Source organism: Carcharodon carcharias, chromosome 4, assembly GCF_017639515.1.
Source record: "Carcharodon carcharias isolate sCarCar2 chromosome 4, sCarCar2.pri, whole genome shotgun sequence".
NCBI lineage: Eukaryota > Metazoa > Chordata > Chondrichthyes > Lamniformes > Lamnidae > Carcharodon > Carcharodon carcharias.
In genome coordinates, this window is record NC_054470.1 from 190,208,825 (window position 1) to 190,222,999 (window position 14,175).

General features: G+C 41.3%; 1 protein-coding gene across 1 annotated transcript in view; it reads right to left on the reverse strand.

Annotated features, from left to right (window-relative positions):
* Nucleotides 1-14,175, reverse strand: part of fam193a (family with sequence similarity 193 member A) — a 241,280-nt gene that overhangs the window by 20,844 nt on the left and 206,261 nt on the right. Inside the window, exons 15-18 of the mRNA XM_041186547.1 lie at nt 12,120-12,333; nt 10,595-10,858; nt 6,568-6,850; nt 5,404-5,590 (exon numbers count right to left, since the gene is read on the reverse strand). Coding sequence (XP_041042481.1) covers nt 5,404-5,590; nt 6,568-6,850; nt 10,595-10,858; nt 12,120-12,333 — 948 coding nt within the window. The remainder of the gene's footprint in view (nt 1-5,403; nt 5,591-6,567; nt 6,851-10,594; nt 10,859-12,119; nt 12,334-14,175) is intronic.

Genomic DNA, 14,175 nt, shown 5'->3' on the forward strand with positions numbered 1-14,175 from the left:
GACTGCAAAAGGGATGATGGCATGAGTCCTAAATTGACCTCTGTGCCTTAGGGAGCAGAAAACTGGTCACTTCTGATCTGCCGTCTACACAATGCGCCTGTGAGAGACAATCTGTGAACTACCAGCTGATATCACGGTTCCTTGGGGCCTCCAGAATGTTGTCAAATTCTACAGTTCTTAACAGTACCCATGTAAAAAAAAAAGTAACGTACACATAGACAAAATGAGGACTAAGTACACTGTGCATATTCTTAGTCCTCAAAAGAATGAGTTACGTTTCCTTCACAAAAACAATTACCTGGAAAAACTCAGCAGGTCTGGCAGCATCGGTGAAGAAGAAAAGAGTTGACGTTTCGAGTCTTCAACGTCAACTCTTTTCTTCTCCACTGATGCTGCCAGACCTGCTGAGTTTTCCAGGTAATTCTGTTTTTGTTTTGGATTTCCAGCATTAACAGTTTTTTGTTTTTTACATTTCCTTCATATTGATTCCACCCAAAAATAAGACATATTAATCAGAGCTTAATTGCTACATTATAATTCTTTAATTTGATATAATTAGCCAATCCCAAATACTTGTGAAAAAACTTGCATTTTTAAACACAACATAAATTATGGATTAAATAAACTGTGTTACAAATATCCAAATACTAATTAGAAAGATTCCAGAGAAGAGAGAGAGATTGAACACACACAACTGCACATTTTCACCATCACAAGCTAACACAAACAACACCACGAATTAATACACATGCACCATGGGATTTTTAACGTTAATGGATAGAACCTCCATATGATCCCAAATATTGCACCTGCAGCAGGGAAGCATTTTGACAGTTGTGCCTAGTCCCAGAATGGACGTGAACTCACAAACCTCTGACACTGAGTTGGAAGGGCATTTGTATTCAGCATTGTTTCTTCTTCTGGTTTTCAGGTTCAGCTGCCAGACGTAGCCAGCATGATCCTCAACAACCCAAACTACTTTGACCATTCCCTTGCTCAAGTGAGGCTCCGAGATCAATCTGCAATTGTCACTTTGTTCCATCCAATGAAGTGGATAGAGATACAGAGCTCAGAACAAATTGATGTAGGATTTACAGCACAGGTCTACACAAACCTTCCCCACCTTATATTAAGAATGTTTAAATAAAACTGATAATATACTATATGCACAATATTAATATTAGCAACTCTCACCAAAATTTAGAATAGGGAAGTCATCTGATCACACTAAGAAATAAAGTTATGCTTGCTACTGTTGGTGTAAACGCAGACCTTTTTTTTTAAAGGGGGAAGGGGAGGAGTGGGGGGTGGCGTCACTCATTGGCTTCCTGAATAACGAGCACTACTCCAATATAAAGACTGAGTAGGCTTTTCTCCAGAAAAGTGAGATGACATAACAAATCTTTAAAAGTTGTCTCCACTGGCAGGGAAGTCCAAAACTAGCGGCCACAAATATAATACAGTCACTATTAAATCCAATGAGAAATCATAGGAAACTTTATTCAGGATAGTTAGAATACAGAACTTGCTACCACGCAAAATAGTTGAGGGGAATAGCACAGATGTAATTTAGAGGAAGCTAGATATGTACATGAGGGTGATAGAAATGGAAGGGTATATTGATAGAGGTAGATGAGGTAAAACGGAAGGTGGTTTATTTGGAGCATGAATACCAAAAAGACCTAACGGGCTGAATGGCCTGTTTCTGTGCTGTAAATACTATGTAATTCCATGGACAAGGAGATGGATAGGGAAATGTTCCAAGCCTCTGGAAATTCTGCAGACACAGTTCATGTTTGATATATCTCTCAGGGTTCTTCAAAATCACTAGCAGACAATGTCAGGCCTTAAGTAACATGCCAGACTTGGTTTAGATGTATATATTCTAGGCACAGTGCTTGGAGTATGATGAGGTAAATTTCTGTCTTCACTGCCCAGGTGGCAATCTGGAGGACTGTCACATAGGAGCAGGAATAAGCCAAAGGAGCTTATGAGCTGTTCCACAATTCCATAAGATCATGGCTGATCTGATTGTGGTCTCAAGTGTACTTTCCTGACTGCACCCCCATAACCCTTGACTGTGTCTATCAAAAGTCTATCTAATTCAGCCTTCAATATATTCAATAACTCAGTCTCCACTGTTTTCTGGGAAGAGAATTCCACAGCCTACTGACCCTCAGAGAAATAATTTCTCCTCACCTCCATCTTAAAAGAGCGACCTCTTGTCCTGAAACTGTGTCCTCTCGTTCTCGTCTCTCCCACAAGAGGAAATATCTTCCCGGTATCCACCCTGTCAAGCCCTCTCAGGATCTTATATGTTTCAGTACAATCACCTCTCATGGATTCAGGTCCAACATGCCCAACGTTTCTTCATAAGATAAGCCCTTCATCCCAGGAATGAATCGAGTGAAGCTTCTCTGAACTGCTTCTAATGCAATTATATTCTTTTTCAAATAAGGAGACCAAACTTGGACACAGTACTCCAGATGTGGTCTCACCAAGGCCCTGCACAGCTGCAGCAAAACTTCCTTACTTTTATATTCCATTCCCCTTACAATAAATGCCAACATTCCATTTGCCGCCTTAATCACTTGCTGTACCTGCACACTAACTTTTTGTGATTCATGCACCAGGATACCCAGTTCCTCTTCTACCATGAGTTCTGCAATCTCTCTATTTAAACAGTATACTGCTTTCCTTTTCTTTCTTCGAGGCAAGGCACTTTCCCACATTATGTTCCACCTGCCAAATTTTTGCCCACTCACTTAGCCTATCAATAACCCTTTGTAGACTCTTCAGCTCCTCTTGACAACTTACTTTCCTACCTACTTTGGTGTGATTAACAAATTTAGCTACCATACATTCAGTCCCTTCATCCAATTCATTGATATAGACTGTAAACAGTTGAGGCCCCAGCACGGATCCCTTTGGCATTCCACTCGTTACAGCTTGCGAACCCAAAAAAGACCCACTTATCCCTATTCTCTGCTTCCTGTTAGCTACCAATCCTTTATTCACACTCGTATATTACCACAAACACCATGAGCTCTTATCTTGTGCAGTAATGTTTGAAGTGGTACCTCATCAATTGCCTTCTGGAAATCCAAGTCCACCACTTCTACAGGTTCCCCCTTTGTCCATCTTACTTGTTACTTCCTCAAAGAACTTATACACGATTTCTCTTTCACAAAATCTTGTCGACTCTTCATGATGCCATAACGATTTTTTAAGTAATCTCCTATAAGCTCCTTAATAATGGATTCTGGTGATTTCTCTATGACAGATGTTAGGCAAACTGGCCTACTGTTTCCTGCTTTCTGTCTCCCTCCTTTCTAGTTGCTATTTTCCAATCCGCTGGGACTCCGCCAGAATCTAGGGAATTTTGGAAGATTATAACCAATACCTCTACTTTGTCTGCAGACACTTTTTTTTTGAGACCCAAGGTCCTGGGGCTTGTCAGCCTTTAGTTACTTTTTCCCTGGTGATGGTGATTGTTCTAAATTCCTTCCTCCCTTTCTCCTCTTGATTTTCAAGTATCTTTGGGAAGTTTTCTAAGTCCTTTATAGTGAAGACAGGCACAAAATACCTGGTCAACGCTTCTGCCATGTCGTTTTCCATTATTAATTCCCCAGTCTCCTGCTCGAGAGGACCCACGCTCACTTTCGTTATTCTTTCCCTTTTTAAATTCTTGTAAAAGCTTACTGTTTTATATTCTAGCTAGTTTTTTCTCAATCTAATTCTTCCTCTTCATTTTTTTACGTCATTCTTTGCTGGTTCTTAAAATCTGTCTAATTGTCTGACCTGCCACAAATCTTTGCCCAGAATTGTACAGTCTTTCTTTCAATTTGATCCAATCCTTTACTACTTTATTTAGACATGGATGATGCATCCTTCTCAAAGAGCCTTTCTTTTTCACTGTGATAAGTCTTTGTTGAGAGTTATTAAATATCTCCTTAAAAGTCTACTACTGGATTTCTACTGTCCTAACTTTTAATCTAGATTCCCAGTTCACTTTAGCTGGCTCTTATTTCATACCCTTTTTACCTTTATTCAACTTAAAAGCACTAGTCTTAGACCCACACTTCTCATCTTCAAACTGAATGTGAAAATCTATCACGTTATGATCACTGTCATCTAGAGGCTCTTTACTGCAAAGTTATTGATTAATCTTGTCTCATTACACATTACTAGGTCTAGAATAGTCTGCTCCTTGCACATTACTCCAATGTACGGCTCTAAGAAATTGTCCCGAATACGCTCCATGAACTTTTCCAGGCTACCTTCGCCAATTTGATTTGCTGAATCTACATGTAGATTAAAGTCATCCATGATTATTGCAGCACCTTTCGTACACACCCTATTTATTTCTTCCCGTATACTCTATCGTACAGTTAGGGGGCATATAAACCAATCCCGCAAGTGAACTCTCATCTTTCCTACTTATCATCTCTACCCAAATGGATTATATGTCTACTCATTAGAGCTAAGGTCATCTCTCACTACTGTACAGTCAACCTTAATTAACAGAGCTACCCCATTGCATTTTCCTAGCTTTCTATCTTCCAAAATGTCAAACACCCTTTAATACTCAGCTCCCAGCCTTGGTCACCTTGCAACACTGGCACAGGTGGAGATCTGAAGCAACTCAGTTAAGAACGCAACACCTTTCTGGACCGGAATCTGAAAGACTGGGTTTCCTGCCTGTTGCTGAATTCGATGAAATAAAAAAAATTGACCAATGAAGAGGCGATTTGTTCTGCCAGGTTACGACCGAGGCAGTGATGTGGAAGATTTAACGCGAATTCACAGAACGTGCAGCACAGAAAGAAGTCATTTGACACGACTGGGCCATTCATGTGCCTAAGCTCCAGAAGCCTCCTTTCACCCCTCTACATGTCACCCTATCTGCATATCCTTCTATGCCTTTCTTCCTCGTGCTTATCTAGTTTCCCCTTAAAGACATTAATGCTATCATTCAACAATTCCTTGTAGAATCAAATTCCACATTCTAACGCACTCTGAGTAAAGAAATTTCTTCCGAATTTATCAGATTAATGGCTTTCTTATATTTATGGTTCCTGGTATTGGACTCCCCAACAAGTGAAAACATTTTCTCTACTCTTACATCTGAGTTAGTCATTGACTGCTTCAGCACTGCAGTTCACTCTTAAGTGATATGAGACAGTGCACCTTTAATTCTCAAGGGGCAATAGCAATCCTGTGGGATAATTCGCATTGTGGGGCAATGTACAGCATCATGATGCTACTGGTCCTCTGAAAGGTTGAGGCGCAGGTATGCATGTATGTGGAATATAATCGGAAGCAAAAGCAGTTGCTCTAGTTGAAGTGCTAGACCGCGACCACCACCCCACCCTGACCCCTGCAATAGCAAGAATCACTCACCCCACCGTGCCCGAAGAATTCACAGTAGCAGCAGTCACAATACTTTCCTTCCTTCTGATTGGTTGACGTTGAGGTACTAGAACTATGTTCTGAACAGCTGTCTTCGTCTTGACTCTCTTCACCATCAAACTGCTGATGGTCATACACATTGCTACTCTCACACGGGTGTCCCTCGCAGTCTGGGTCACTACAAAAGCATCAAACAAGCAGTTACTCCAGAGTTAAACTTGATGCACGAGAATAGGAAGGGAAAGGAATACAAAAGTATGGATTCATCCCTAAGGAGTTCTCATTCCTACTTATCAAGAGACACTATTTTCCTGAGGAGCTTGCTTCCGAAGGTTCAATTACTGATTCCTATTCCATGAATTACAATTTCTCATCAATCATAGCTCTCTCTCACTTGCTCCAACCTTTAGCTTTCTCGATTCTATTGTTTGCTGTTCAATGATACCTTTTGCTGCCCTGTAAAGCAATTGGGAGACTTTTCTCTGTACGTAGATGTTGTAGTTAACTCCAGTCCGACTGCATTTATATAGCAACTTAGGTGTCTCAGAAATTTCTTTGTGCACAAGGAATTATGTAGGCAAATGTGGTAACTAATTAAAGCACAGCACAATCTCACAGAGCCATAATTGATGGTGGTGCTTGGTAAGAGAGGAACATTGGCTAGGGTATCAGGAGAACTTGATTCAAATGAAGTCAGAGGATTGTTCACCATTCACCTGAACCAACTGAACAGGCAGAAGCGACCTCAAGTTCACATCTCAGCCGAAGGACAGTGTCGCCAACAATACAGTACTTCTCGGTAGTGCACGGCAGCACCAGTCTATAATATTTACTCAGATGGCTGACTTACCAATATTGGGCATCAGGGCTTAAATGATGACCAAATTTTCTAGGTAAGCTAGTGGAATAGAATCAGGACCAGTTCTACTTCCAGCCTGTGTTTATCAGTGGCTACAACACAGAATGGTCAACATTGGGAAACATTTTCACACCATTGTGACTCAGCTGCAGTCATTCCAAAATATTCACCATGAAATATATATAAATCTTGGATTCATTTTGTTCCAGACTTGCTTCACATGACATATTAAACAGAAACACTTGCCTGAAACCATAAATAATCTGAACAGTCGCAGACACTGGTCATGTACTCACCTGCAGACACTGGCTGAAGCACTCACTGAACCTTCTGTAGTAGCTGCAGGGGGTGCAGTTGAAGTTGGACAGAGCCCAGAATGGGGATCAACAAAACCTGGGGCGGTTGAAGCTGTCTTTGGAAAAGGCGAAGTCACAAGGTTAGGCATGTGAGGTGCAGAGGCAGGGGACAGCGGCGTGGGTGTGAGAGATGGAAGAGATGTTAAACCTGTGGGGCTGTTCCTAGGTGCAACTGGTGTTGGATGTCTGTGGTCTTCTTTACCTAAATTGTGGAATACTTCACCTGTGCCAAAAGCAAAACGCATAAGGAAGTCAACGGATGGGTCACCACCATCGGAAATGTAAACACCAGTGTATTACAGCTTTGAGTCAACATATTTCTTCAATTATGGAAACACTTAAAAAATAGAAAACATTACAAAATAACTGAACAAATTTTATGTCAGTAAAACTAAAGCTTCGCATTAGCTTTCCATATTAAGTTTGCAATTTTTCTAAGTGACACCAAGCCTGCATCGCAACTTTTTAGACTATCTGCTATATGCATCAGGCAATGGTCACTCGGTTTAAAATGTTAGACGGATTTAATAGAATAGATACCGATAAACAATTCCCTATTGTTAAGAGTGAGAACAAGAGGACCTAAGTCCCCATCTTAAGTTGCCTCATTCAACTTCATTTCACTTTAGTGTCACATGTATCATAGGGCCGGTATACACACTTGGCATTGGGACTTTCACTTCAGCGCCATTTTGCACTAGGGTCAATGGAGTGGCCTTATCCGCTCCAAGATTGTTCCGCTCACCGCTTCACTGTCCGGCCCTCTCCAGCTCGTCACTTCCCTGCCAGACCCCCTCCCGCTCACCGCTTCCCTGCCTGATCCCCTCCCGCTCGCCACAGGAAAACTGAGTTGAGTTGCAATTAGCCATGTTCAAACTGAATGGCAGAGCAAGCCCAAAGGGCAGAATGGCTTACTCCTGTTTCTAATGTGATTCAGCTCTACTTTCCACAATAGGATATTTCTCGCCAAGGCTTTGCCAGGCCAAACGCAATGCATAGACCAGTGTTCAATATTTGATTTGAGTCTCCTGCCTACTAGCTGAAGAAGGGAACGTACCGTGGCAGCCACCGAAAAATTTACCATCCAAAAAATTTACTCCCAGCTTCAGGTACGCGACAATGGGAAACTATAAAGATGACGAGGGACTTGGGGAAGTTGGAGACAAAGGAACAAATTAAAAGTTGTTGACTTTGTCCTCGCACCAGATTCCCCCTTGCAACACATATTGTAATGGATAAATTTTAAAAACTTTTGCTGTTGAAATTGCCCCATAATCCTTACTAGCTCGGTTGTTATTACATTTTTCTCGGCACTAATGCATCTTTTGTCTATTGTTCAACACGACCACCACTTTGCTCAATTGACAACAAATCACTGACCAAATGTAACCAATTCTCAGGCCCCGTGAATAAGAATTGAATCAAATGAATATGCAAGTGCTTGTGGTTTAGTTTCTTGTAGGTGGCAACTGTTGATTATCTAATAAAGCTTGCTTTTTTTTCTTAAAAGGTTTGCGCTACTAACTTTTAAAGGCTATATCAGTTTGAAGTGCAGAAAAAGTGTTCATTTTTCTTTATCAATGTCTACAGTAGTCAAGTCTATAGGTGGCAAAGGTACATTCAAGGAACATGTGAGGAGTAGGCCATTCGGCCACTCGAGCCTGTTCCATCATTTAACTAAATCATGGCTGATCTACCTCAATGCCATTTTCCCCACACTATCTCCATAACCCTTGATGTCTTTACTAACTAGAAATCTATCGATCTCTGACTTGAACATGCTCAAAACTGAGCCTCCAGAGCCTTCTGAGGTAGAGAATTCCAAAGATTCGCCACCCTCTAAGTGAAGAAATTCCTCATCTCAGTCCTAAATGGCTTAGCCCTTATTCTGAGGGTTTTAATGACAGTGGGCGCAAGGGTCAAACAGAATCCAAATGTTGTGACGCACAGGCAAAATACTGCAAATGCTGGAAATCTGAAATAAGAACAGAACATGCTGCAAATACTCAGCAGGTCTGGCAGCATCTTTAGAGAGAGAGAAACAGCGTTCATATTTCATATCTGTGACTCTTCATCAGGTATTGTGAATGGTTAAACCAGAGTAGATCGATGGCAAGGGAGTGGAGTTGGTGGCAGATGCCAAAATTATGATTTCAGTAAAATCCTGGCGACAGCACGGATTTGCTGAATGGAACTGAAACAATGTTCACAGATTCTATTTCCATTCAGCAACTGTGAACTTAACAGGAAATACAATTTATATTGAGCTGCAGTACTAAACCAAATTTGATGCACCCTGACTGTAACAATGATAAATTAGTGAGAAAGCGTCTCCCAAGATACTGCAGCTTAATAATTAGGATGCCACTGAGTTGAAGCTTAATTTTTACAATGCATGCAGCCTGTGATGTCAGGTGTCAAGCTGTCTTCTCTCAAACATACAACAAATTTTGTTCCACTCACAGGGAAGCAGCCAGCCAGATCAACCTTCCCCACAAATGGAAAAAAATATTCATAAAAAGGCTGCGCACTCACATTGAGCGCTAGCTGTAACCCTTGCCAAGCAAGCCTCATATTGGTTACTCCAGAGTGCACATTACAAAGGCCAAACACCATGTCACTCAACAACAACAAAAAAAAGTCTTTAGCAATGCCTGGATGTTCCAAAACATTTTACTTCTGGGGTATAGCCACTCAAACAACATAGGAAACGTGGTAGCCAGATTACGCATAGCAAGCTCCCACAAACAACAACTAAAATAATAGCTAGACCTTTTTCTTAAATAGAAGGGATACTGGTTGACGGAGAAATACTGGTTAGAACGTCGCGGAGATATGCCCTGCTCTTTGGTATGGGCCGTTTTACACCCTCCCGAGAGGGCAGGCAGGCCCTTGGTTTAATGCAAGAACTAAAAGACAGCATTTCTGATAGCACAACAGTTAGTGGTGCACTCACTAGGTCATCTTTGATTGCGTTCAAGTCTCTGGAGTGGGGCTTGAACCCAAAACGTTCTGATACAGAGCCACAGCTGACAACCTGGTGGTGTAATGGTTAAGTCACTGGGCTAATAATCCAGAGGCCCAGGCTATCTTCTGGGGGCATGGGTTCAAATCCCATCAAGGCAGCCCGTGGAATTTTAATTCAATTAATAAAATCTGGAATTGAAAGCTAGTCTCAGTAATGGCGATCATGAAACTATAATTGAATGTGGTAAAAACCCAATGGTTCACTAATGTCCTTTAGTGAAGAAAATCTGCCATCCTTATCTGATTTGGCCTACACATGACTCCAGGCCCACAGCAATGTTGTTGACTCTCAACTGCCCTCTGAAAGGGTTCAAGGGCGATCAGGGATGGGCAACAAATGCTGGTCTTGCCAGGGACACCCACATCCTATGAAAGAATACATTTAAAAAATGCTGCACATGATACAAAGGGTAAATAGTGTGCCTTTCAACATATCTAATTGTCTAGTCTTGACAAGGCTGCATTATTGTAGCTCACTTTACAGGCCCTTTGCAGTGAATCAATTCATTCAGCTTCTGAGTAACTAAGCTATACTACAGTCAAAGGAGGGCAGCACTGGACTTAACTATAGAGGCTCCAGTTGTCAAAATTAATATGATGAGTAACCATTTGGGAAAGGCACTGGTGGTTTGCCGAGCACTTCTGGAAATGGAACCCTAGCAAGTGATCAACACTTCAAGAAAGGAGGGAACTAGGAACAAATAAAAGGGAAAATAAAAGGCAATCTATACTAGACAAGATAAAAAATCATTAAAAATTAAATCTTGGATCCAGTATGGGCGTAATGGGACAAATGGCCTCCTTCTGTGCTGTAATGACTGATTATTTAACTCTAAAAACATTGGAACATACACTGGATAAAGAAAACCTGTATAACTTCAACATGTCGAACGATCTAACTCCACCTGAAGTTAAACTACAGAAAGTGGGCTGGCTTTACCTAGTGATGTAGGCCTTTTGGATGAAACCTTAAACTGATTGGAGCTAGATTGCACAGTAGTGGCTGTTGATGAGACAGAGGAGGTGGCTGAGGAGGTTGCCATGATGACTTTGTTTGTTTCCACCGAGGGAGGGGGGTTGTAGAGACATTTTTTCCTAGATGCGGGCTTTTTCTCCTTTGTATCCGTGACAGTGGTGTCTGTGCTGGTTGTGGGAGGAAGTGCTTCAGGCCTAATCTCTGGGAGTGGTGACCCCAACATATCACCTGTGAAACAATGACAAATATAGATGGTAAACATTGCAAACCCTCTCCGCACATGCTTTGGTCATATTAATATTACTTTGCAGTTTTTTAAAAAGATATCTATTCATTTTATTTTTCTCTAGTGATGGGACAGACACCTAACAGGCTGATAAAGGTGTAGGCTGGAATCCAGGACAATTGCTTTTCCCACATAATATTCATTTTCTGGAAAAATGAATATTTATATATGGGTACAGTGGAGTCTTTTGAGAATGATTCGACAAGTTCCCTGGGAGCAATGGTAATAGGTTGTACGAGAGTGTTAAATGGGTTAATTAAATTTGCCTGATGAGGTATCACAGTTAACCATGGTCTTGTGCAGCTTGCCTGGTTGACTTGTAGAATTGGTGAAGAAGTTATCAACGTTTCCTCCCAGCCACACACTGCTGTTTTTATTGTTGATTCTCCCATCTCCACTGAGGGCAGTGCATGAGGCCACACCACCTTTGGTGGCTAGAATCACCACTGATGAGATGAACCCTCTTTTCATAATCTGTCACTATTTGTGGTGAATACAAGCAGAAGGAAAGTTGACCAAATTCCATACAGCAAGGGTTCTGGAAAACATACACTCATCACCCCTTTTGTCTAAACCCATCTTGTAGATTTTGCTGTCGGGTAAAGAAACATTTCACTTCAGGCATTTAGTCAGCAGCAAGTGCTCCCAGATCAGGAATAGCAGAGCTAGATACAGAGTAAGCCTTCCCAGGTCAGGAATAACAAAGTTAGATGCAGATTACATCTCGGCCTCAGACAAGCACCCAACTGCTGCAAGACTGCCACCAGCTTCCATTTCCCATACCAGTCGTCTTGGGTCCCCCCCTCTCTCTCTTACTAAGGTTGTTATTTTAGTGCTAAAGTTTTGTGCTGTAGGCAAATGCCTATAGGAGTTAGACAGAGACTTCATAAACTCAGCACGCATATGATCCTTATAGTTCGGGGACTTTCACCCATCAGCCAGGGCTGGATTTAAATACAGGGCCAAGAGAATAAAGGACAGTGTCTGACGCACTGCCCCCATCCAGTTGCCTATAATATTTAAAAAGGAAAAAGATATATTAAATTTCTAGTGTGAAGGTATCAGACACAGTGTACAGAAATTTCAAAATATGTGCATTATATTCAAAATTACACTAATAATCAGTCAAGCAGCAGCAATTCACAGGACCGTGCTGAAGGGTTTCTTTTTAAGTGCACTGAAATGCAAAGAGCTGCTCCTTACCAGATAATGTTTCAGGTAGGAAAGCAGCAGGGTTCCATGGCTTGTCCCCGTTTATTAATTCTGATCCCCAGAGACTTGCCAATTTGTGGGACGTAAGGAGCGGGTTATTCCAGTCAGTACTACCAAAACAACTTGGATAGATGTGGTCCTGGAGGGAAGCATTGAACACCTGATGTTTGCTTGTATGATTGGGAGGCGGGGTTGATGGAAGAGCCTGCAAAGCAAAGCAAAATTACAGTTATAATTATTCACTCCACAAATAATTATCATGTGAATGGCACACCGCTCTCTAACTTGCATGTTGAAGCTTCTTGCAAGTTGGATGTCAGGATTTGAACAGTTAACCGTCTAGTTATTGGGCTGAAAAATTAGTGATGGCTACAAGACTTCATTCTCACCAGTTTCAGAAGATATCAAAAGGTGTTACAATTTATTCTGGGCTTCATAGCGGAGAGGCAAGACTGGTATAAATGATAATGGTTCTGATCAAACACATTCTGTAGTATTTTTTCTAAAGAGAAAACACATACCTTATAAAGAGAGAAAAAATGTTCATACAACGTCTTGTCGTAACTTTCAGCTGCACACAGTTGGTGGTACTCTCCATTCAAGTCACATGGTTCCTCCTTCAAGTTCCACTCCAGGGCTTGAGCACAAAAATCAAAGTTGGCACTCCAGTGTAGTACTGAGCGAGTGCTGCACTATCAGAGATGCTGTCTTTCAGACGAGACGTTATATCGGGGCCCCATGTGCCTGCTTGGGTAGATGTAAAAGATCCCATGGCACTCTTTTGAAGAGGATAAGAGGAGTTATTCCTAGTGTGCTGACCAATATTTGTCCTTCAATCAACATCACAAACATGGATTTTTTGGTCAACCTCACTGCACTTGGAGGTTTACGACATTTCTGAAAACAATGTGTAGCCACAATTGGAATGTAAGAAATGTGGCAGCCAGCTGTGCGCAAACTGGCTGCCACATTTCTTACATTGCAACAGTGGTTACATTTTCTTTTCTATCATAAATGCCGTAAGCCTCAGCAAGTGTAGTGAACTTCTCTGAAGTGCAGTCAGTTATGAAAGCAAGTGAAAAAGTCACTTTATGCACATCAAGAGAGCAACGAGATGACTGAACAGTTAATCTGATTTGCATGTTGAGGGAAGGTTGCTGGCCAGGACACTTGTGGAACACTTTGCTCTTTAAATGACGCAGAGGGCTCTTTAATATTCACTGGAACAGGCATGAGGGTCTGAGCTGCTGCAAGCATCTGCATCTTTGACAATGCAGCACTTGTTCAAAACTGCACTGGAGTATCAACCTCAACTTACAAATTTTTACTATTTCTTGGCTGTCGCTGGCAGGAGCACATCTAATTGCCATTCCTAGTTACCCCAAGAAGGTGTCTGTGGGCCTTCTCCTGCAACCGCTGTGCTTCTCCCAATATTGTTCCTACCATATTAGGTCATTCAGCCCCTTCAGTTTATTCTGCCATTCAATGAGATCATGGCTAATCCGTATCTGAACGACATCTACCCAATGTGGCTCCATATCCTTTTATAAATTGGCAAGTAAAAACCTATTGATATAAGATTTAAAATCATTAGCTGTTATAATCTTCCAAAATTCCTTAGATTCTGGAAGGGCCTCAATGGATTGGAGAATATCTAATGTAATGCCCTTATTCAAGAAAGGCAGGAGAAAAAGGAAATTAAAGGCCAATTAGCCTAACATCAGTCATAGGGAAATTGCTAGAATCCATTATAAAGGAGATTATAGCAGAATACGTAGAAATTTATAATTTGATCAGGCAGAGTCAACATGGATTTGTGAAAGGGAAATCGTGTTTAACTAATTTATTTGAGTTTTTTGAGGAAGTAACAAGTAAGGAGGATAAAGGGAGACCTGTAGATGTGGTGTACTTGGATTTCCAGAAGCTATTTGATAAAGTGTCACATCAAAGGTTACTACACAAGATAAGATTACATGGTGTAAGGGTAACATATTATCAAGGATAAAGGACCGGTTAGCTGACAGCAGGAATAATGGGTCTTTTTCAG